The 24,132-nt window shown below is 44.5% G+C and overlaps 1 protein-coding gene across 1 annotated transcript in view; it reads left to right on the top strand.

Annotated features, from left to right (window-relative positions):
• Positions 1-24,132, top strand: part of LOC102462555 (zona pellucida-binding protein 1-like) — a 56,419-nt gene that overhangs the window by 6,017 nt on the left and 26,270 nt on the right. Inside the window, exons 2-4 of the mRNA XM_075921585.1 lie at positions 5,634-5,813; positions 10,335-10,460; positions 18,055-18,198. Of these exons, the coding sequence (XP_075777700.1) occupies positions 5,634-5,813; positions 10,335-10,460; positions 18,055-18,198 (450 nt within the window). The remainder of the gene's footprint in view (positions 1-5,633; positions 5,814-10,334; positions 10,461-18,054; positions 18,199-24,132) is intronic.

Below are 24,132 nucleotides of genomic sequence, written 5' to 3'. Positions count from 1 at the left end.
TCCTGTCCCTGTCAGGGAGTGAAAGCAAACTGCACAGCTCTTCTGTCCCCTGGATTCCCCAGCCAGAGTGATGAGTGCAGCAGACTGTGCACTTTCCCCTTGCTCCCTGATGAAGGAGAACAGCCAACAATGTCTCCATACAAATCTGTGGGGAGGGAAGCTTCAGCCTTCCCCTCACCCTCTCTTCAGCCCCTTTCACCTGCCACGTGAATCTGTCTCTTTTCTGTATCATTTTATGAGAAGCAATCCCATTCCAGGCACATCCCATTTTCCTGGCACAACCACACCTTGCTTTAAGTTATAAGAGGAAGCAGTATACCAAATTTAGTGATTATAGAGTTTACCATTTAGGAAGAGTTCTTGAAGAGACATACTCTATCAAATATATAGTAGATTGTATTTGCCAAATCATCCCTCTGAAAAGTGACAAATTTACTTTATAACTATATTTTAGACTTATATTAATTCTATACTTAGCATTCTGCACATTTTTTATACTAATATGGATCATGATGACTTTAACTTTCCTACCAGATATTGGCCCAGATATATTGTTTGCAACCTCAGTGCCAGGTGGTCCTGACAGATAAAAGACTATATGGTTTTCAGTGCTATATTCTTTAGTACAGTGGTTTTCAACCTTTTTTTCTCATGATCCAATTGAAGAAAATTGTTGATGCCAGTGACTCAACATAATTTGACTAGAGTGTGGACTCCAAGGCGGGGCAGTGGATGAGAGCTTTGGGAAGCAGGAGGGGGCTCCAGCTTTGAGGGGGATCAGAAGGGGCTTACCTTGAGCAGCCCCTGGTCAGTGATGCAGTGGGGGGTGCTAAGGCAGGCTTCCCACCTCTTCTGGCACCACAGACCATGCTGAGCCCCAGAAGCAGCCAGCAGCAGGTTCCCAGCCAATGGGAGTGCAGAGTTAGTTCTTAGGCCTGTACACTGTCCCCCGCTTCCCACCTAGGAACCAGGTATGCTGCTGGCTGCTTCTGGGAGGCAGCACAATCTGCAGTGTCAGGACAGACAGGTAGCCTGCCTTAGTACCCCACTAGTCACCTGAGCTCCCTCTAGCAAGGAGACCTGGTGCCTGATATTCTACAACCCCGTAGCAGGTCATGACCTGTAGTTTGAAAACCACTACTAGTATGTTGTTCCCACAGTTCAATTATCTGCCTTTTTTTATGCCTGCAACATAATTAGGTCTTGGTAGCTGAAATATTACACATTATCCATCTAATTCTATTTTTCTCTGAAATTTGAATATCTTAAATATGTTTATAGTATTACAGCAAGCTACAGTTAGACAATGAAGATATTCAGAGGGGTAGCCAAGTTAATCTATAACAGGAAAAACATAAAAAACAACAAATAGTGTAGTAGCACCTTAAAGACTAACAAAACATGTAGATGGTATCGTGAGCTTTCGTGGGCACAACCCACTTCTTCAGATGACAGGGGTATTAGATGTCCAGAACCAAGAATAAGTCAATCAAATGAAGATATTGATACTGAAATACATTGGCTAAATAAATAAAAAGAATGAAAAATGGAGGAAAAATGATGAGCAGCTGCTACAGAGCACTTGGTGCAGAAGAGTGCCCAGTTGACAAATTCCTTTACTTCAATGATTTGGTCTCCTTTCAGATCTGATCAGATGAAATAAGAAAACCCAACGGTGTGGAAGAAGGCTGGGCAATTTTCGATACTATTAGACAAATATGAACATAATAATTGTGAAACATTACACAACAAATAAGATGTAGCACTGTGACTTTGAGGATACTCAGATTTGAGGTTAAAAACAAACTTGTATTGTACTTAGAAAAAAAGAAAGATAATTAAATGTGAATATAGAAGCTATAAGAAAGGGACAGAATAAGAGCAGAATAAGTTACTGTTAGCACACCGAGATACAGCAGTTTGAGTATATCTACACTACAGCGTTATTTCGAAATATCTAATTTTGAAATAACGCGTCTACACACAAAAATGCATTTCGAAATAGCATTTTGCTATTTCGAAATAGTGCATCCACACTGAGTGGACGCTGAATCGCATTTAAGGCCGGCCGGAACCAGTTCCGGCAGGGCATCAGGTCAGAAGTTACTTTGTGTGGCTGCTGCCTGAGGCTATCTGAGGCCTGTGCTTAAAGGGACTCCCCCTGGACAGCGGGTTCTCAGCTTTCCCTGCTTGCTTGCCTACCTCGATGAGGGACTGCAAAGCATTTTGTCTCTGTATGCTCTGGTTGCTCTCACTCAGGACACCACAGCACTCTGCAACATGGAGCCAGAGCTGCTCCTGGGCACTCTGGTGCTTCTCGTGGATGCATTGCTGCGAGCCTGGCTGCACCTTCTGCAGGCTGCCATCCGGGAGGTCCATTGGGGTGCTGTCAGTATCCAGGAGTCCCTGTGGGAGAGCTTCCACCCTGAGGAGCACTAAGAGCCTCCCTGGTCTGCCAAATTGAGGGCTTGTGCCTCATTCCTCCCTCACGTCCTTCCACTTACCCCTCCCTAACTTCCCTTCCTGATGTAAAATAAAATACATGTATTTTCATGAACACAAACTCTCTTTATTTAACCAAACTCGGGTGGAGGGAATGAAACTCTGGTGAGACTGGGGAAAGGAGGCGGGAGAGAGGAGAGAGAGAGTGGGAGAGGGGAGAGGAAAATCAGGGACGAGGGAGCTGGAAGGGGGAAGCAAGGGAAAGAAGCGGGAGGAGAAGCTCAGGGCTCAGGGTTGGGGGTCTCGCTGGACTAACTTGATTTTCATGCAAACCTGCTCCTGGGTTTGCATGTGGGCTTTGGTGGTCAGGCTGGCAGCTATCTTGCCATAGATGGCTGTGTTCCTCCGTCTAGTGCGGAGATCATGGACGTTGGGGGCATCCCCCCCCAAACCTGAATAAGGTCCATGATCTCCACCCTGGACCAGGAAGGCGCCCGCCTTCTCCAGGCCCTGGCAGGCTCCTGGAAGCTGGCAGACTACTCCTGGAGAGCGGTGGAGGGCTGGCTGCCAGTGGCTTGCTGGCTCGTGTTTTGGGGCCACTGGGTCAGGAGCAGTGACTGCTGGCTCTGGGCTGGCAGGCTTGGTGTTGGCATAGACACTGTGGCCAGAGTCTACCCCTTAAGAGTTCTGGGGAAGCGGGGAGGGAGAGGAGTGTTCTTGGTTGAGGCTGGAGTGGCCACCAGGGCATCCTGAGAAGACTGGAGGCCCCCTATTTCGATATAAGTGTCTATACAGCACTTATTTTGAAATAGCTATTTCAAATTTGGCATTATTCCTTGTGGAATGATGTTTACCAAATTCAAAATAAGCGCTCTGCTATTTTGAATTAATTTCGAAATAACAGAATAGCTGTGTAGACGCTAGGATAGTTATTTCAAAATAAGGGCTCTTATTTCAAAATAACTTTGCTGTGTAGACAGACCCTTTAAGAATAGCTTTTAAGAATGTATCAGCTGTTCTAAGAACATCCTCTGGCATTATAAGTGTCTGAGTGTGTTAAGAAATCTTATACTCAATATTAATTGAAATCAAGGAGGATATAATCTGTGTTGTAGGGATTTAAAATGTCTGAAAGATTGTAAATGAAGGGTAATGATAAAAACTGAATTGAAAAAAAATCGCTAAAGCTTGATTAAGAACTCAAGTTCACTACTAGGCTTTGTCTACTCTACAGGTTTTTGCGGCAGAGAGTATGCTAATGATGGACTCATTAGCATGAGTCACAATGTCATTAGCATAATTTCTGCCTATGCTTTTTGCTCAAGAGGTTTTTGCGCAAAAAGAAGCAGTGTAGCCGCTTCCATTTTGCGCAAAAACGCCCTTTTGCACAAAATCCTTATGCCTCTGTGCTGGACCAGCATTTCAAAGGGACAGTACAACGCAGAGCTGGGGATCAGCTTGGCACTCCAGATGATCCCTGGCTCCTCAAGCGCTGCCTCTTTGAGGCGCCACGGTGGTACTTCAAAGGGGCAATGCTGCACGGAGCCCGGGGTCAGCTGGAGACTCCAGCTGCCCCCGGGCTCCCATGGTGCTGCCCCTTAGAAGCACCGGGGTAGCTTTTCCAAGGGGCAGCTGCGCTGAGCATGGGGTCAGCTGAGGACTCCAGCTGATCTCAGGCTTCCACAGTGCTGCCCCTTTGAAACATCGCCGCAGCATTTCAAAGAGGCACTGCATGCGATTAATCGCGATTAATTTTTTAAATCGTGCGATTAATCGTGACTATTTTTTAAATCACTTGACAGCCCTAGTTTTTACTGAACCCATATAATGGCTCTGCTCTGGTTAGTAAGAATTAACACCAGCAGGGCCAATCCAACCCTATAGGTGAAGTAGGTGGGCTCCTAGGGTGGCAGACTTTAAGGGGAGCCAAAATCCCCCATTGTAAGCAGTGGGTGAAAAGCCTGCAGTGTATGCTTCCTTGTGCTGCTGTTTCTCCTTCCAGGAGTGGGGGAAGAGGAGAACAGCAGTGCACAGATCATCTTCTTTCACACACCAGGCAGAGTCGGCCATGCAGGGGCTTTAGCACTGGGTCTCTCACTACTTCTCCTAAATTACTGAATTGGGGAAGGGGTACTAAAGTCATAGTTCTCCTAGGGCATCAAAAACCCTTGGATGACCCTGAATAGCAGCTAAATAAAACTATACTGTTCATAGGGAGAGTTTAACTATAGTGTCGCTATAAGGTATAAAACTTAAGGTCATATATTGCATCTCTAGTAAACAATTCAGTTCATATAGCAGCCACTCCATAGTTCAACCTGTGTTCAGATTTGCATTTAATGTAGGATAGCAATCCCAGCATTTCACACACATAAATGATTGGATTTAGTTTTCATATTTTATATTCTAACTCTGTTTGCATTTTCTGTAATATTGCATTTTCTACAATTATTTTTCTAAACAATATAACTTTAGCAGAAAAAACATTTTTAAATGCTCCCTTTTGGAAATTTGGCCCCGAGAGTCCCTTTTTCCCAGTCTCCAGATTTCATTCACATACCCATTCTAAAAGACAGGCAACTTTCCATACACAGTGAAAGCTTTGTTATTTATTGGTCACTCTTGGAGAATGGGTTTTGCTGGTTAATTGAATGTGCCAGATAACAAAGCTTATTGCTCTGTCCTGACCCCTACTGGCAGATCGAGCTTCCAGCAGCTTGAGGCAGACTGAGGGGGAAGGAGGCACCTGCTGATGAAGTCAGCTAGCAGTGCCTGCTGTCAGAAGCCCCACAACAGCTGGCTAGACAGGTGGGAGTCAGGCACACATGTCTGAAGACACAGCAGTATTGTGGCTAGCGTCAATGCCAGTTAACAAAGTGTTATCCAGCATTCTCTTAACAGAAGAAAAGCTTTCATTGTATTTGCAAATAGCCTAATAACATTTACTCCCTAAATTGTCCACTTCCTATTTTATCTCTATAAAGAGTAAGTGACATATCCATTTTCTAATGCTTACCTCTTGGCTTCAAGCTCTAAGATAGACTGAATTTTTGTTTCAGAGTATTATAAACCAATTTGAAATGTAAAAATATGAAACTTAAATGTTATGTAACAAATAGTAGAGTATCCATTTAATTGTTTACATTTCATTTACAGTTTGTAATACTGTTTTTCCCTTTTTATTGATGTAGCTGAAAATCCTTGCTGTCTGGATAAGAGTCGCCTTATCAAGAAAGGAGCTGCACGTTTGAAGCGAGAAAATATAGATAGAATTCATAACTCAGTGGCCTTTTCTGAAACTGATGGAGTCACATCTATTCCAGATGCTCCACAAATTTCTCATCAAATACTTGGAATAGAAGGATCAACTGGTAAACCCATAATACTGTGAGAAACTTGATTATCCGTTTACTCATTGATTGGTAACTGGTTAAAAGATAGGAAACAAAGCGTGGGAATAAATGGTCAGTTTTCATAATAGACAGAGTTGAATGTTGCACTTCCTCAGACCTGCTGAGGAACAAACCTGGACAAAGAGTGGGCTGGACCAGTATTGCTGTTGGGGTTGTTTATTAGTACAGATTCTTAAGAGTAAGATGATACCCACACATACATATCATTCATGCTGGCAGTTTGGAGGCAGGCTGCAAGTGCGGTGTAGATTACTTTTGATTTTGCTGGTGGCTGGAGTGCTGGGCCAGGTGTCAGCTTCTTGGACACTCAGCCATGAGGTTCCTTAGGAGATCCCTTTGGATCTGCAGGAGGCTTTACTTTCTCTGGGCTGGTCCCAGGTTTCTGCTGTGATGTTACATCTTGTCAGAGTGAGAGAGAGATTTTCTGGCCACTTCTCAGTTAATTTGTCTGCTTGCAGGGTCTTTGTTTGCATCAAAAGGTTACAGATCCTAAACCAGTGGTCCCCAACCTTTCGTAGGTGCCGGGCGCCCAGGGGCGCGGCCGCTCAAATGCTGGGTATCTGTGGGCTGGGCCGCTCACGCACCACTCTTCCTGGGTTGGGGCCACGCATGTGCCGTGTGCCCAGGGGTGGGGGCCGCCTATGTGCCCTGAGCCCAGGGCCGGCACCACGCATGTGCCGTGTGCGGGACCAGCCCAGATGTTTCGGTGAGCGCACATAAATGCCCCGGTGGGCGCCATGGCACCCGCGGCACAGCGTTGGGGACCACTGTCCTAAACTACCTTTCCATTAGGTGTTTCTCATTCACACTTCACACACATTCCATAGATCTCATGCATATTCATAAGCAGGGCTCACCGAACCATGGTGAGCCCCACCCACCAGCTGCTCTGTCCGGCGATCTGTGCATGCGCAGATCGTTCCACGCATGTGCAGATTGCCCGAACCCGGCTCTTCCGGGTTGCAATCTACTTGCCACAGGTGAGTAGATTGCATTATTTGTTGGGCCCTGTTCATAAGCAATATGGTATCTAGGCAAAGTTGGGCCTCATGACCTTGAGTAACAAGAAGAAGAAGAGCTTAACACAAATTGTAACTAAGGGTATGTCTATACAGCAAAGTTATTTTGAAATAACAGCTGTTATTTTGAAATAACTTTACTAGCGTATACACAGCCAATCTGCTCTTTTGAAATTAAATTGAAATAGCGGAGCGCTTATTTCAAATTTGGTAAACCTCATTCCACGAGGAATAATGCCAAATTTGAAATAGCTATTTCGAAATAAGTTCTGTGTAGACACTTATATCGAAATAGGGGGCCTCCAGCCTTCTCAGGTGCCCTGGTGGCCACTCCAGCCTCAACCAAGAACACTTCTCTCCCTCCTTCTCTCCCAAGAGCCCTTAAAGGGGTTGATTCTGGCCACAGTGCCTGTGCTAGCTCCAAGCCTGCCAGCCCAGAGCCAGCAGTCACTGCTCCTGACCCAGTGGCCCCAAAACACAAGCCAGCAAGCCACTGGCAGCCAGCCCTCCACCGCTCCCCAGGAGCCTGCCAGGGCGTGGAAAAGGCGAGCGCCTTCCTAGTCCAGGGTGGAGATCATGGACCTTATTCAGGTTGGGGGAGATGCCCCCAACGTCCATGATCTCCGTACTAGATGGAGGAATGCGGCCATCTATGGCAGGATAGCTGCCAGCCTGGCCACCAAAGGCCACATGCAAACCCAGGAGCAGGTTCGCATGAAAATCAAGTTGGTCCAGCGAGACCCCCAACCCTGAGCCCTGAACTTCTCCTCCTGCTTCTTCCCCTTGCTTCCCCCTTCCAACTCCCTCCGCCCAGGTTTCCCTCTCTCCTCTCCCACCCTCTCTCTTCCCCTCTCCTGCCTCCTTCCTCCAGTCTCACCAGAGTTTCATTCCCTCCACCCAAGTTTGGTTAAATAAAGAGAGTTTGTGTTCATGAAAATACATGTATTTTATTTTACATCAGGAAGGGAAGTTAGGGAGGGGTAAGTGGAAGGACGTGAAGGAGGAATGAGGCACAAGCCCTCAATGGGGCAGACCAGGGAGGCTGTTAGTGCTCCTCAGGGTGGAAATTCTGCCGCAGGGCCTCCTGGATACTGACAGCACCCCAGTGGACCTCCCGGATGGCAGCCTGCAGAAGGTGCAGCCAGGCTCGCAGCAACGCATCCACGAGAAGCTCCAGAGTGCCCAGGAGCAGCTCTGGCTCCATGTTGCATTGTGCTGTGGTGTCCCGATTGAGGGCAACCAGAGCATACAGAGACAAAATGCTTTGCAGTCCCTCATCGAGGTAGGCAAGCAAGCAGGGAAAGCTGAGAACTGGTTGTTCAGGGGAGTCCCTTTAAGCACAGGCCTCAGATAGCCTCAGGCAGCAGCCACACAAAGTAACTCCTGACTTGATGCCCTGCTGGACCTGGTTCCAGCCGGCCTTAAATGCGTTTTAGCGTCCACTCTGTGGACGCACTATTTTGAAATATGAAAATGCTACATTTTGTGTGTAGACGCATTATTTCAAAATAAGCTATTTCGAAATAACGCTGTAGTGTAGACATACCCTAAGAGAACTAAGGTCAAGGAAGAAGGGAAAGCAGAGGGGTATGTCCAGCTAGCTAGACACCAGTGGAGATGAGGGAGAGGGGTTGTGTCTGAATAGTTACAGTAACTAGTGGTGTCCCCCACGGGTCCATACTGGGAACTGGGACCATTTTAACATATTCGTAAACCATCTGGAGGAAGGGGTAAGCAGTGAGGAGGTAAGCAGTGAGGAGGCAAACTAGGAAGCCTAGTTCGAACTACCTAGTTCGTGCCGCGTGTAGCCGCGCGGCACGGGGTTCGAATGAGCGGGGATTTAAAAATGGCGGCGCCCCGCTTATGCAAATGAGGCCCGGGAAATTCAAATCCCGGGCTTCATTTGCAATTGCGGTATGCCTACATTACCCCGCTAGTTCGAACTAGCGGGGTAGTGTAGACATACCCTATGTGACTGGCCAAGAAAATGGCAAATGAATTTTAATGTTGATAAATGCAAAGTGATGTATATTGGAAAACATAATCCCAACAATATATATAGAATGATAGGGACTAAATTAGCTGTTACCATTCAAGACAGATCTTAGAATCACTGTGGATAGTTCTCTGGAAAACATCCAGATAATGTGCAGTATCAGTCAAAAAAGCAATCAGAATGTTAATAATCATTAAAAAGGAGATAGAGAAGAAGACATGGAATATCTTATTGCCTCTTTATAAATCCATGGTTTGCCCACATCTTGAATACTGCATGCAGATGTGGTAGCCTCATCTCAAAAATATACTTTGGCATTGGGAAAAGTTCAGAAAATGGCAAGAAAAATTATTAGGGGTATGGAACAGCTGCCATATGAGGAGCAATTAATAAAACTGGGACTTTTCAGCTTGGAAAAGAGACAACCAAGGGGAGATATGACAGAGATCTATAAAATCATAACTGGTGTGAAAAAAGAAGACTTAAAGAAGAGTCATTTACTCCTTCCCATAACACAAAGACTAATGGTAACCAAATGAAATTAATAGGTAGCAGGTTTAAAACAAAAGGAATTATTTCTTCACACGGTGCAGTCAATATGTGTAACACCTTGCCAGAGGGTGTTGTGACAGCCTAGGCTTTTGCAGGGTTCTAAAAAGAAGTAGATAAATTCAGGGACAATAGCTCATCATTGGTTATTAGACAGTATGGGCAGGGATCGTGTCCTTAGCCTCTCCTTGTCAAAAGCTGGGATCAGGAGATGGATCACTTAATGATTACTTTTTCTGTTCCTTCCTTTAGTCTGAGACAGTTTGGCAGTTTTTATGTTCCTATTTGTACTAGTCAGTGTTCCAACACTTCATAGATATTGTTAATCTAGGGTGTTTTTGTTTTTATATCTTCTCATGTTGCTTATTCCTTAAGGCTATGTCTATATAGAACAGCTATTTTGGGATACCAGAGGTATCCCAAAATAGCTACCCTGTGTCTTAACAAGCTACCTGTTATTTTGAAATATTTTTCAAAATAACAGGTGTCTATTTCAGCATCCTTGTAACCCTCATTCCACGAGGGTTAAAGGATGTCTCGAAATAATATGTTTTTTCAAAATTTTGGCGCTGTGTAGACGTGCCAAATTTCAAATTTCAAAATAGAATCGAAATAAGAAACATAATTTGTATAGTGCAAATTGCATATCTTATTTCGAGTTTAGGGTGCTGTGTAGATGCATACTAACTGTGGGTGATAATTGTAGTCCTAGATTCACAGTCTGGACTGACATCATTAGAAACCAAAGCTCTTTTTGTGCCTACTCAAAATAAGAATGGGAATTCTGATTTTCAGTCAGGTCAGTATTTCAAACTCAGAGCTACTATGAAGTGTGATTCCTTGGCTTCTGGGTCTCTCCTTGTCTATATTCATTTTGATTTCAGTCTATCTAATTATATTTTTTTTCTGTTTTAGTTCCAGTATATGTTCTCATTAATTCCAAAGACTTAATTCTTAAATGTTTGACTCAAAAGCTGTTAAATCAGAGAATCATTGATCCAAAATATCAGTGGACCGGTCCCATAGGATTAATAACCAAAGGTAATTATATTTTTAACATTTGCAGCTAATTTACACCTTTTAATATGACTTTTGCACTGAGCTGAACTGAAACAGGATGTTCAAACAAGAGGATTTTGGATAAATGTATTGTATTTGATAGAAAGCGTAAGTGCATTCTGATGAAAAATAACAAATCAGAAGTTATAAGTAGAGAGCAATATAAACAGTTTGAAAGATAGTCGGTAAAATTCTAAGGCTCAAATTATTGGTAAAAAAGAAAAAAAATATTATAAGGAAACATTCCTCTACGGGGCAAATGTCGATCCATATCTATTTAAGATTGTGGAGTTTGAGTTTCTGCCAGCAACAGCGGGCAAATCAGCACTCTAAAGTTGTGTGTGGATAACTGTCTGAAAAGGTAAACTGTTTACAACCATATGATTCTGGTCATCTTTCCTTTGTGATTAGGCGCCATGTGTAGACAACCTGATGGAGAAGGAAGTTGACTGTGATGCTTTCTATATACGAGTTCTGACAGAAACTGACTACAACTGTGTTCTGATTTGAGGGGGGGAAATGAAGAGAATGAGTTTTAAATGTAGGAAAGACATAAAATATGAAAGAAGCTGTGCTAGAAACAACACAAAAAGAGAAAAAGAAAGAATGAAGTAAAAAAATAGAAAGAGGGAAAATTGGAAAAGAAAGGAAAGAAAAGAGCAGACAACTAGGGACCAAAATGTGATGTAAGGAAATTAAAAAGAACCGCCTCCCCAATCTTTTTTGAGGTCCCAAAATCTCTCCCCATTTCATCCTGACTGGGCTCACTTTTTGATCATATTGAATCTTCAAATGTAAGAATACATCAATGTTTGGAACTTCAGGCTTGCTTTTCACTCAGAGCTCAATTAGGGAACAGTAGTAATAAGTTAAAAGTATATGATCGTTTCCAATAAAGCCTAGAGACATCTGTACTGAGGTTAAATCTAGGAGTGTACTGGAATGACAATTTTGAGTTAGAATTTTCTGTATTTCTGCTTTTGGCCATATTTGATGTTCATATGTACAATCTTAAAAAAAATCTAAGGAAGATTATTATTCATGCTCACCGGAAAGGTTATTCTAATTTGTAATTATCAGGGCTCAACAATTAGGGCAATCTACTCGCCTGTGGTGAGTAGAATTTAGCCTGGCACTGCGCCGCAGCACGATCAGTGGATGCGCAGCGTGCCAAACCGCGCGGCTGGCAAGCGGAGTTCACCACCACTTGTCAAGCCCCGGTAATTATGATCTTTAGATTGTGTCTACAAGATCATAGTCTTATAAACATCAATCCCCAGAAACATTTTCATTAATTTCAATGGAAGCGTTTTTTTTGTTCTGTTTTTTTTTTTTGTTAAAAAAAGTTCAATATATTCCCCAGGCATAATAGGGCCTCTGGTCCTTATCACTTCCCCATGGAAAATTTCTGTGTGGAGGAAAAATCTGAAAAAAAAATTTGAAGTGCTTTTTCATTTTTGTAAACCTCTAGGCTACGTCTACACTGCAGGCTTCTTGTGCAAGAATGGCCGTTCTTGCGCAAAAACTTGCGGAGCATCTACACTGCATGCATGTTGTTGCACAAGTAAATTTACAGTAAAGCGTCGAAACAGAGGGCTTCCTGCGCAAGAGTTATTCCTCTCCCCATGAGCAATAAGCCCTCTTGCGCAAGGAGGCAGTGTGGACAGGCAACAGGGGTTTCTTGCACAAAAGCACATGGCAGTGGAGACGCACTCTTGCACAAGACCTTTTGCGTAAGAACTCTTGCACAAAACAGTTCTTGTGCAAAAAGCCTGCAGTGTAGATGTAGCCTAGCTACTGTTTAAACTTCTTAGCTCTGATCGGCACTATGACTTTTGTTCAAAATAACACATATACCCCCCAACATCAAATTTATAAGCAGAATGTCTACGTGACCATGCCTGTTATTTCGAAACGCAGAATTCAAAATCTGTACTTCTGAATTTCATTAGGAGTAATGCTAATTTTGAAATAGTTATTTCAATATAATGGTAGTGGGGACACTCCGGTGCCACTATTTTGAAATAATTGGCCTCTAGAGGCCTCTTGCAGCTGCAACTCTGATCTCTCTGGCCACACCAGGCATCTCTACTGTTCTCCTTCTCCTGCGGAACTGTAAAAGTCCCGGGAGCAGGAGAAGGGCTTGTCCCACATGGCCAGTTTTGCAAGCCCTGTGCAAGAGAGTACCCCAGGGAGTCATGAGTGACCCCAATGTCCTCGGACATCCCAAACACTGCCAGCACTTTTGCTGCTCCCATGGTCTCCACTGCCCAGGGATGCAGAAGAGTTCTGGTCTGGACTGGTGGACCTCATCAAGGTGTTGGGGAGGAGTCCAACCTCTGGAATCTCTGCTCCAAGAAAAGTAACACAGATATCTATGACAGGATAGCCGCCAGCCTGGCCAAGAAAGGGCACACCAGGATCCTCAACCTGTGCCACATGAAAATAAAAGAGCTGTGGCAGTCCTACTTCAAGGCCAGAGAGCAGAGCGGATGCTCTGGGGCAGCACTGCACACCTTACACTACTAAGAACAGCTCAATGCCATCCTGGAAATGGGGAGGCCCATCACCTCCCCTGCCATCTTAATTGAGTGGCCAGAACATGCCCGATGTCAGCCTGCAGGAGGGTGGGGTGGCAGAGGAGGATGAGCAGGAGGAGGAGGCGGCCAGCCAGGGGCTGCTCCTCACTTGTGAGCTGGTCCCTCCCTACTAGGATGTCTCCCAGGCTTCCAACAAACCTGGGGAGGACACTTCAGGTGAGTTTTCTTTCCCTATCCCACAAGCAGGGGCAAGCAATGAGCTGCGAGGGGCTGCATGCTCTTTTCTCAGTCTATGGGTCACGCAACAGCTTGTTCACATGTCAGCACATGGAGCACCAGTTCAGAGCACTCAGCTCCATGATGCTCTGACACAGGAACCCCTAAGTCCTTCTTACAAGGTTTTGGAAAGGCCTGCCTTACTCTGACCTCTGTGGTGGGATACCTTCCCATGACAAGCCACCACTAAGTAGTCTGGGGTCATGGAACCACACATGTGCCACACATGGCCCAGGATCATGTCCACACTCAGGCAGCATCCATTCCTGGTAAAAAACGGTGATGCAGAGAGGCTTGATCTAATTCATGGAAATCTGGGAAGAGGAAGAGAAGGAAAACCCATTAGCTCTCTCTCTGGCAAGCAGTGTCTGCTATTTCCCCGCAACCACCCCTCCAGTGGGCAGGAATAGAAGTTCTCTCTTTGCAGGACACCACTAATACTGGACCCGGTGTGTGCAGGACACAGAAGGAAGCCAAGTTGCCCCATCCTCCCCTCCCATGCCTGCTTGTCCCCAGGCCATGGGTGTTGCAATGCTCCCCTGGGACATCTGTGCACCTGCTGGAAAGTGCCCCCAGTCTAGAAGACATATGGCCTTGCTCAAAGCACATTGTCACCGTCTGAACTGAGACCTTTGGTATTGCTTAGAGATTAGGGTAAGGCTTCATACACAGCATCTCCTGTGATGACTACCCTTGTCACTTTTCTTCATAGCTGGGTCAGCTGTGAGCTTAGTCCATCCCTCACCTTCCACTCCATCTACCAGACTGAGTGGCATCAACAGGTGCAAATGCACCTTGGAGGAGGTCATGAGGGAGTGGATGGCCTACATGTAAGTCCCTTGTCCAGGGACTCGAGGAAGAGTACCAGGAGTGGGCCACCGACTGGGAGGAGCGCCGGGATGACTAGGGGCTGAGAAATTCTACCTGGGACAAGCTGGCATGCCAGCATGACTTTGTGTTCTCCACCCTCATCTAGGTGATCGAGTGCATGGCATTGTCCATGGGGCAGGCCACCAGCCACCTCCCTGCTTGCCCCATGGCTTTCCCTCCAAGGCTCCTTAGGAGCTACTGGGACCCCTGAACATGGGACAGTGAGACCTGTAGAGCAGCCGGGGTCTCCAAACCACCCAAAGGCAGACACTACTTCCAGCCCTATTCCTGAGCCCCTCTCCCCATTCCAGGTTCTTTTCCCATTCCTTCCTCTGTTATATGTCGCTCAAATAAAGAGTCCTGTTTTTTTTCCAAAAAAGATGTCTTTATTGTTTGCTCTGCAGGGGAGGTGGGAAGGGCGGGCAGGGAAAGATAAGGCTGAGGGATGAAAGGCACACAGAGGAAATGCAGGGGGCCCTTGTGGAGAGGCAAGGGGGTAAGTCTCAGAACAGGCCTTCCATGAAACTGTCCTTCAGGGCCTCTCTGATGAGCAAAGCCCCTTGCTGTTCTCTCCTGATGGAATTGATATCCATATGCTTGAACTCCTTGGCCAAATGTTCAGCCTCATCCCCCCTATCCTGGCAGAAAAGTCTCCCCCTTTCTTTCACACAGGTTGTGGAGCACACAACAGGCCATCACCATGAAGGGGATGTTGCACTCACTGAGGTTCAGACAGGTGAGGGGAGTCCCAAACCTTTCTTTTAAATCCCTGAATGCACATTCCACCACCATGCTGCATCTGCTCAGCCTGGTGTTGAACTCCTCCTTGCTGGGGTCCAAGCTGCTTATGTAGGGCTTCATGAGCCAGAGGATCACAGGGTAGGTCGCATCGCCCAGGATCACTATGGCTGTGTCTAGACTGGCCAGTTTTTCCGGAAAATCAGCCGCTTTTCCGGAAAAACTTGCCAGCTGTCTACACTGGCCGCTTGCATTTCCACAAAATCACTGACTTCCTACTGTAAGAAATCAGTGCTTTTTGAGGAAATACTATGCTGCTCCTGTTCGGGCAAAAGTCTTTTTCCAAAAGACTTTTGCGCAAAAGGGCCAGTGTAGACAGCAGAGATTTCGTTTCCGCAAAAAAGCCCCGATCGCGAAAATGGCGCTCGGGGCTTTTTTGCGGAAAAGTGCGTCTAGATTGGCCACAGACGCTTTTCCGCAAAAAGTGCTTTTGCGGAAATGCGTCCTGCCAATCTAGATGCTCTTTTCCGAAAATGCTTTTAACGGAAAACTTTTCCATTAAAAGCATTTCCGGAAAATCATGCCAGTGTAGACGTAGCCTACGAGCATGTGTACTTATCCAACTCTGATGGTGTGGTTGGGGAAAAAAGTGCCAGCATGCAACTTTTGGAAGAAGGTGGAAGATGTGAGTGTCATGCGCCTTACCTGACTATCCAGCACTGATGTTGGTGAAAGGCCCCTTGTGATCCATGAGGGCCTGCATCCCCATGGAGAATTGCCCCTTTCGGTTGATAAACTCTGAGGCCCGGTGGTCAGGGGCCAAGATGGGGATGTGCATGCCATCTACGCTCCCTCTACCCCACAGTTTGGAAAGCCCATGGTGGCAAAGCTGTTGACGATGGTGTCCACATTTCCCAGAGTGATGATCCTCCACAGCAGCATGTGGTTGATGGCTTTGGCTACCTGCAGGAGCATGGCCCTGACTGTGGATTTCCCCACACAGAACTGGTTCCCGATGGAGTTGTAGCTGTCCAGTATGGCGAGCTTCCACAGGGCAAAGGACATGCGCTTCTGCACAGGGATGGTGGGACTCATGCGGATGTCCTGTTGCCTGAGGGTAGGGGTGAGCCACTCACAGAGCTCCAGAAAGGTGGCCTTCTACATGCAGAAGTTCTGCAGCCACTGCTGATGGTCCCATCCATGCAGGACCATACAGTTGCACCAGTCCGAGTTCATCTCCCTCCATCAAAAGCAGCATTCAACAGGGTCCAGGGGATTGAGGGGCATGTGCAGCAGCAGGAGCACCATGACCTGGGTGACCAGGGCCCACAGGCCATGCTGGGGTTTATTTTCCTTGACCACATCCTCGACATCGTCCTGCTGAAGCAACATGTGGGCATTTTGAAAATACCGCACCATGAGGCATAGCACAAGGCCTGTGAGCCTGGCGCTGTTTTGCAGTAGCTCTGGCACCATGGTGTCAGTGCTGTGGCATCTGCACGGGCAACCAGAGCACAAGATGGTGCATGCCCACTGTGTCCCTTTTTTGTCCCGTGATGGGGGATGCAGTGGAGGAGTGCCTTGTGAGACACAGCTGTATCGAAGAGCCCCTGCAAACACGTGTCGCAGCTTGCCTGATCTAGCAGCCACAGGAAGTATCTGCTCTCCTGGTGCCCTCTCCAGATTGCTTCCAGGGGCTCTAAGTCTGAGGTAGGCTCCATTCAGTGTGGATGTGCTATTTCAGATTAATTCAAACTAACTTCAGGGCTTCCCTGTTGTGAGGACACACTAGTTCAAATTTGTTAAATTGGGAGTTAAGTCAAATTTACTAATTTCAAAATAATTTCCTAGTGTAGACATGACTTTAATGTTTTAAACAAACTTTGCAATACTTGAAGCTCTCCTAGACTTAAGAGACTTCAGTTTTCTGTTTATAGCTCATTTACCAGGTGAATTAGTCCCTCTAGATGAACAATGAACTGAAAGTCAGAAGACCTGGGTTATATGCCCTTTTTATCATTGACGTGCTGTGTGACTTTGGACAAATAATGTCTTCTTTATGTGCCTCAGTTTCTATTCATGGTAAAGCAGAAATAATACAGCCTGTGAAAAGTGCTTTGATATTCAGATGAAAAGTTCAATATGGGCCTGATCCAAAACCCACTGAAATCAATGGAAGTCTCCTTAATGATGGTGCAATCACAGGGAGCATTGCAGCTTGAGTATACATACACGTAGGCTACGTCTACATTGGCCCCTTTTCCGGAAGGGGCATGGTAATTTTTGAAATCGCAATAGGGAAATGCGCGGGGGATTTAAATATCCCCCGCGGCATTTAAATAAAAATGTCCGCCGCTTTTTTCCGGCTTTTAGAAAAGCCGGAAAAGAGCGTCTACACTGGCCCCGATCCTCCGGAAAAAAAGCCCTTTTCCGGAGGATCTTATTCCTACTTCGAAGTAGGAATAAGATCCTCCGGAAAAGGGCGCTTTTTCCGGAGGATCGGGGCCAGTGTAGACGCTCTTTTCCGGCTTTTCTAAAAGCCTGAAAAAAGCGGCGGACATTTTTATTTAAATGCCGCGGGGGATATTTAAATCCCCCGCGCATTTCCCTATTGCGATTTCAAAAATTACCATGCCCCTTCCGGAAAAGGGGCCAATGTAGACGTAGCCGTAGAGTTTTACTCTGACTTGTAGTATTCATTTCTGTGAGAGCTGTACAAGTCTGCTTGCCACCTCAGGTAGATACTCACAGGGCTTGTCAGTGTTGTAATGTGCAATGCCATAGCATCACTGCTCAAGTTCACAAGCTAGCTAAACTGAAGCTAGCTTAGGTATGTCTATGTCAAGTGTGAACTCAGCCCCTGATTGCTGTACAGATATACCCTGAGCCTAAGAACTAAGTTTGTGTCTAACATAATAGCCTACTTTCATTTCATTATATTATTGGTTTGTATTCACTAAATAGTGGAATCTATGTTCTCCAAATAAGTTTTTCACATATCCCACCATCTGCTTATCTTTTCATCTGTAGCTATTTATTAATATCATTTGTGTTTTGAGAAGAATGGAATGTAGGGAGCACTGTCACACATAGTTCACATGATGCACTGGAACCCACAGAGCAAGCATAAATGTTTTATTTTTTATTGCTAGAATCACAAAGATTTGTTTTAACTGATGATGGTAGCCTGGAGATTTATAACATTCATGGGAGTGACTCCGGAAGTTACATCTGCAATGTCATATATGTATATAACAATAAAGATGTGACAACAGAAATCCGTTTCATGGTCTATGGTAAGTAAAACCTTAGTTTTGTTTCTGAATTTTTATTCAAATGCTGTTTTACCATAGCATTAATTTCATATTTGTTATTAAAATACATTATTATTTTATTTGTATTCAAATTTGCTTCACTGAAATATCTGAACTCATGATTAAACCATACTTAGAATACATCTACATTGCAACACTATTTTGAAATAACTTATCCTGTGTCTACACAGCAGACAGTTATTTTAAAATAGTGTCAAAATAGTGTCAAGCTGGAGAACTTCTTACTCCGACTCCTGTAACCTTCATTGTATGAGGAGTAAGGGAAGTCAGAGGAAAAGTGTTCTATTTCGAAATAGGTGCTATGTGGATGCTCCTTATTTTGAAATAAGCTATTTCGAAATAAACTACACAATTGACATAGCTCAACTTGAAATAAGCTATGCAAACTAAGCCCTCCAGTGTAGATACACCCTTAGAAAAGGCTTTTAAACTGTAACAAGTGGACTAGATTTCTCCCTCCTTACAAGTGGTTTCTAGAATTGTTTAAGAGGATGTGGGTTTCTATTCCTCCTTTTTATCTTTTCGTAGCTATTGTTATAAGAAATGTTAGGCTAAAGAAGTGTGTGTGTGGAGGGGAAAGTGGGAGGTTGCTTTTTTTTGAAGGATAGGGAGGTCTGTGATCATTTCTCACTTCTTCTGGACGGATATTCCATAGTCTCAGATCAGCTTCTGTAAAATCTCAGGTTTTAGCCTTTCCCCTCCAAATGTGATCCTTTGTGTTGACTCTATTGTAACTACTATGGAACATTTCTGTCAAGACAGGGAATGAATTAATGGGTCTTCTAGTTTGAAATCTGAAAAGTTTCACATCCAGGATGACAAAACGGCAAGTGAGGTATGTAATATGGATTGATATTTTGAGTAATATGCCAGCATATTAAATTCCTACATCTTAAATTATGCTGATAGTAGGTGTTTTCTGGTGTGCATCTGCAGAATGAAAAAAATGTAATATAAAATTTCTTTACTTCAAAATCCTAAGCAGCTCAAGTAATTACTATGCTGCATTGCCACCTGGTGGCCATATGAAGGGAACAGTACCATGCATATTATCTTGATCCATACCTCACTTGTACATTTGGATTCCATTTTTATTTCAGAATGATTTGATCACAAACTTACCAGACTGAACCTTTTTCCAAGCAGCCCCTGTATATGTTTGTATTTAATTTCAGGAAAACTTGCACTACCTTCAAACGCAAATTTAATATAACAGCTCTTGTGGAAAACAAGCATATGGTCTGAGCTGAACACCTTGTGTGAGGTGCTGAGTGTCTCAAGTCCCATTGCAGTCAGTGAGAGCTGAAGATTCTAAGCATCTTTTAAGACTCACTCAGTACTTCACAACAAGACAGTTAAAATACCTGGAATCAAGATAACTGTGGCATAGTAGCAGCAGTTTAGATCCTATAGAATTGTTTCTCTCAAACTTTTTGGCCTATGGCTCACTCAATGCAGATCTTCCATGGACCACAAATCAAGCACCCATGATGACAAAATGGATGCATGAGTGAGCTAGGGGTCAGGTGGTCTGGGTGGGAGGTAGGGTGGAGGACTGGTTGGAGAGGAAAGGTCTGGGAGTGAGGTAGGGTGCAGGGACAAGGTGGAGGGAAGGGAGGGTGCAGAAGTGGGGTAGGGGTCTTGGTGGGAGGGTGGAGCATGAAAGGATGTGGTGAGGCTTCTGGACAGGAGGGAGTTGGAGGATGTTTACCTAGCTCCATGCCTCCCACCAATCTCAGGCACTGCGTCTCTCTCCCATTGGATGTGATTCCAGCCAGTGGGAGCAGCAGGGAAAGCTACCAGGCAGTGCGTGAAGCTGCATCTGACTAGTGAGGTTCTTCCCCCACCCCCTCAGTGGATGCTCCAACCTCGGGAGGGGGGGAAGTTGGTCTGGAGTACCAGTGCAGGCTCCCCATTGCAGGGGGGCAGAGCCCTGAGCTCTCAACCTATCTGCAAAGACAGTCATAGATCACTACTAGTCTGGGGACCACATTTTGAGAACAATTGCTGTAGAAATTATTCAAAATATATTTGGATGGGGGGGATATTAATATTCCTTGAGATTAGCATCATGATGTCACAAATAAGATCCAAGATTTTAAAAATGGATGCCAAAGTGAAGCTCCTAAATCCTAATTTAGGATTAGTTAGGGCACTGACATAAGAGTCAGCAGATCTGGATTGTGTTTTTGAGTCTTCCACTGAGCTGTTGTGTGATTTTGGGACAAGTGAGTTCATTTCTCCATGCTTCAATGCCTTCACCAGGAAAATGGGAATAACTTCCTTTTGTAAAATACTTTTAAGATCTATGGATTAAAAGTGTTAGATTGTAGGTTATTATTGTTTATTAAGTGGTTTGATTTTCAGAAGTGCTGAGCACTTAGCAATTCTCATTCACGTTTACATAAAGTGCTTAACATTTTGCTAAAAGATAACAAAATAAGAATCTGATTCTATCAACTTTAAACCTTATTCCTGAAATAGCTTCAGTATTTTGCAATCTGTCAGTAAATTGAAAGCTGGAGCCTGCATGCAACTGTTGAACAGATACAGTATGCCCAAGTACAAAGTGAAAAAAATCCATTAATTAAAAATACATATGTTCTATGGGACCTTACAATGCATTTGTTGATCTGAGACATCAGAAATGCTTATACATAACAAACATGGACTACGAGAAGATCTTTTAGGTGAATAAGTTTACAGTATAGCAAATAAAAATATGAAAAGAATGAATGCTTTATAGTATGGATATCAGGTCTTGTTTAATTTATTACTAGCAAAATAAAGGTGGAGATAAGTATCTAGAGTAATGACTAAGTATTGTCTTTGGAGAAACTAGGATAACACTCCTCCCCTCCCCTCAAAAAAAAAGTCAAAGAAAAAAATACTAATATAACTATTTGGGTATGTCTAGACTACATGGCTCCGTTGACGGAGCCATGTAGATGAGTTTACTAGACATAGGAAAATGAAGCGGCAATTTAAATAATCGCCGATTCATTTACATCAAAATGGCCACAGTGCTGTGCCGTTCAGCTGTTTGGCGGCACAGCGGGGCAGTTTGGATACGCTGCGGTCAACAAGGGAAGCCTTTATCAACCGCTCCGTTATGCCTCGTGAAATGAGGTTCTGATTTAGACTGATTCACTGTTCATACATTACATTTTAACTACAAGTTGAATTTCTCTAGTCTGGCACTCTCTGGTCTGGCAACATCCGTGCTCTGGGATGATTTTAGTTAGCTAGATGTTCAGTTTTCGTGGGTGTGACCAAGTTTTCCACAGTCCCATAAAGTTTGCACTCAGTACTGATTCTCAGTGTTCTGAGCTATTGTTTAGCTTTAATTTACCCCAAATGTCTTCGAAGAGCCCAGTAAGCAGTGGAAGTGTTGGTAATGCTGCTAGACAATATTGACCTCCCGTGGTTCAGCAAATTCTCTGGTTTGGCATCAGTCAGGTCCCAAGAGTGCTGGACTAGAGAGATTCAATTTGCACTTCATAAAATTAAACAATAGAATATCTTAAATACCCAGTTACTGCCTACATGCTGTTGTTACCTTGCTCCATCTCATCTGGGAGAGTGTATGTCTGCAGACAGCAATATTATAGGAAGTTAACCAAGCCATTTGCTTACCAGTTGGAGTGAACACTGAGCATTAATGCTGTCAGAGTAAGTACTCAAAAATTAGGACATTTCAAAAGTTAAGGTTGCTCAGGCAATGTTAATACAGTTATGTTACTCATATGTTTATTTTATTTTCTAGTTTCACTTTCTGAATGTAAAACTTCAATGTATTACTTTCTTCTTCTTAGACCATAACATAGATACAGTGTGATTGTACTTACATTAGCCAATCAACCTTAGTCTCTAAGATTTCCTGATTTTTTTTAGTATTTGTTTTTTGCAGCAGTAACACTTTATTGCATTCATTTCAGAGTGTTCCCCCCCCCCACTCCATTTACTACTTTTTGAGGATAAAATAAACTATTAGGAATTATACATAACAAGAGAATATATATCAAAGTTTAGCTACTATGATGGCAATAAAGCACTATATATATTACTAGTAACTGAAAGCCCATGTTGTTACATGGGTGTGGCATTTGAGCCAAGCAATTCACCATCTCTGCAGTCTCTTTCATACAACAATGGAAATTGTTGCATCTACATTAGTTGTAGAGAAAGATGGTGATTTTTTTTAGTTATCTATGATATCACAATGATCTAGGACAGGGGTTCCCAAATATTTGACACGGGGACCAGTAAATCCATTCACGAACTTTTGGAGGACCGATAACATTCATTTGCATATTTGCATATTCATTAATCAAATGATGAATATTCACATAAGTTGTTTCTGGTCCTCCCAAAGCCCCCAGTGCCAGCTTTAGCAAAGCTTTTGATAAGGTCACCCACAATATTCTTGCCAGCAAATTAAAGAATATGGATTGGATAAATGGAATGTAAGACAGACAGAAAGCTGGTTAGACCAGGGTTTCCCAAACTTTTTACTTTAGTTGGAACCCTTGTTTTTCAGTATAGTTTTTTGCAGCCCAAAAATATAAACACATACAAAACAAACTGAGAAAATACCAGACATATAACATGTCTGGTATTTTCTCATTAGGTAAGTTGTATTATTACTAGATGTATCAGTTTGTAGTTTCGAAGTGCCTGGCTGGTAAATGTACTCAGGCTGCATGAGTGTGTCTACCAGACAGACAGTTCGCAACAACTCGAGGGACCGGGGGGGGGGAGGGGGGGCAATAGAATCACCAGGCCGGACTCGTGCTTTGCGGGGGAGGGGGAGGGGAAATCTCCCTTGGCCTGCCCTGCGGCCCGCTTCCAGCACTGCTTCCAGCAGCTGCTTCTCCCCGCCCCCCCATCTTCCCCAGCCAGCTCCCTGCCCCCGATCTCACGCCCCCCGGCAGCCCTGCTTCCACTGGCCCCCAATCTCTTCTGGCCAGCCCAGATGCCCCAGGCAAGCCCTGCTTCTGGCAGCTGCTTCTCCCCTACTCCTCCTCCCGATCTCCCCTCGCCAGGCCTCTCCCCCCCAGCCAGCTCTGCTTCTGCTGCCTGCCTCCCCCCCAATCTCCCCAGCCCGCCCCGATTCCTCTGTCCAGTGCTGCTTCCGGTGGCTGGCTCTCCCCTCCTACTCTTCCCTTCCCCCCCCGATCTCTCCTAGCTACGCCTTTGCCGGGAGCCGGAACATCCGGCTGCAGACTTCGCCCACACAGAGCTTGGGGGACCCAGCACCACACAGGCACTCCAGGAGCCCGGAACACCCCAGCAACACGCTGAGGTCCGGTATTTTTTTCCTGCGGCCCGGTACTGGGCCATGGTCCATAGTTTGGGAAACGCTGATCTAGGACTTTTGTCAAGGCAGAGATATCTGCTTTGCTGTCACAGGGATATATTTCATAAAGTCAGTCTGGCTGAGAATTTAACAGTTGGGTAGTAACAGAGCACAAATCCTCAAATAATTGAACCTTGTGATATTTTGAATAAAAAGAGCTCTCACCCATATTTGTAGCTGTTTCTGTCATTTGACAGTGACAACAGATATTCTGGGCTTCAGAGTGGTACACAGAGGGTACGTCTACACAGTATCTCATATCTCAAAGTAAGCTACCCAATTTGAGCTACGCAAATTGAGTAGCTTATTTCAAAATAGCTTATTCTGAAATTTGGTGCTGTCTACACAGAACTAATTTTGAAATAAATCGCTATTCCAGTGTCTTTCTTAATCCTTGTGCAACAAGGTTTATAGAAAGTTGGAATAAGAACCCCATTATTTCAAATATACTTTGAAATAATAGGTGTGCTCTTGAGACATGTAGAACCCTATTTGAGGATAATTAATGTTATCCCGAAATAGTGCCCCTGTGTAGA

The sequence above is a fragment of the Pelodiscus sinensis genome, chromosome 2 (genome assembly GCF_049634645.1).
Source record: "Pelodiscus sinensis isolate JC-2024 chromosome 2, ASM4963464v1, whole genome shotgun sequence".
Lineage (NCBI taxonomy): Eukaryota > Metazoa > Chordata > Testudines > Trionychidae > Pelodiscus > Pelodiscus sinensis.
This window is presented reverse-complemented; position numbering and strand designations above follow the sequence as displayed.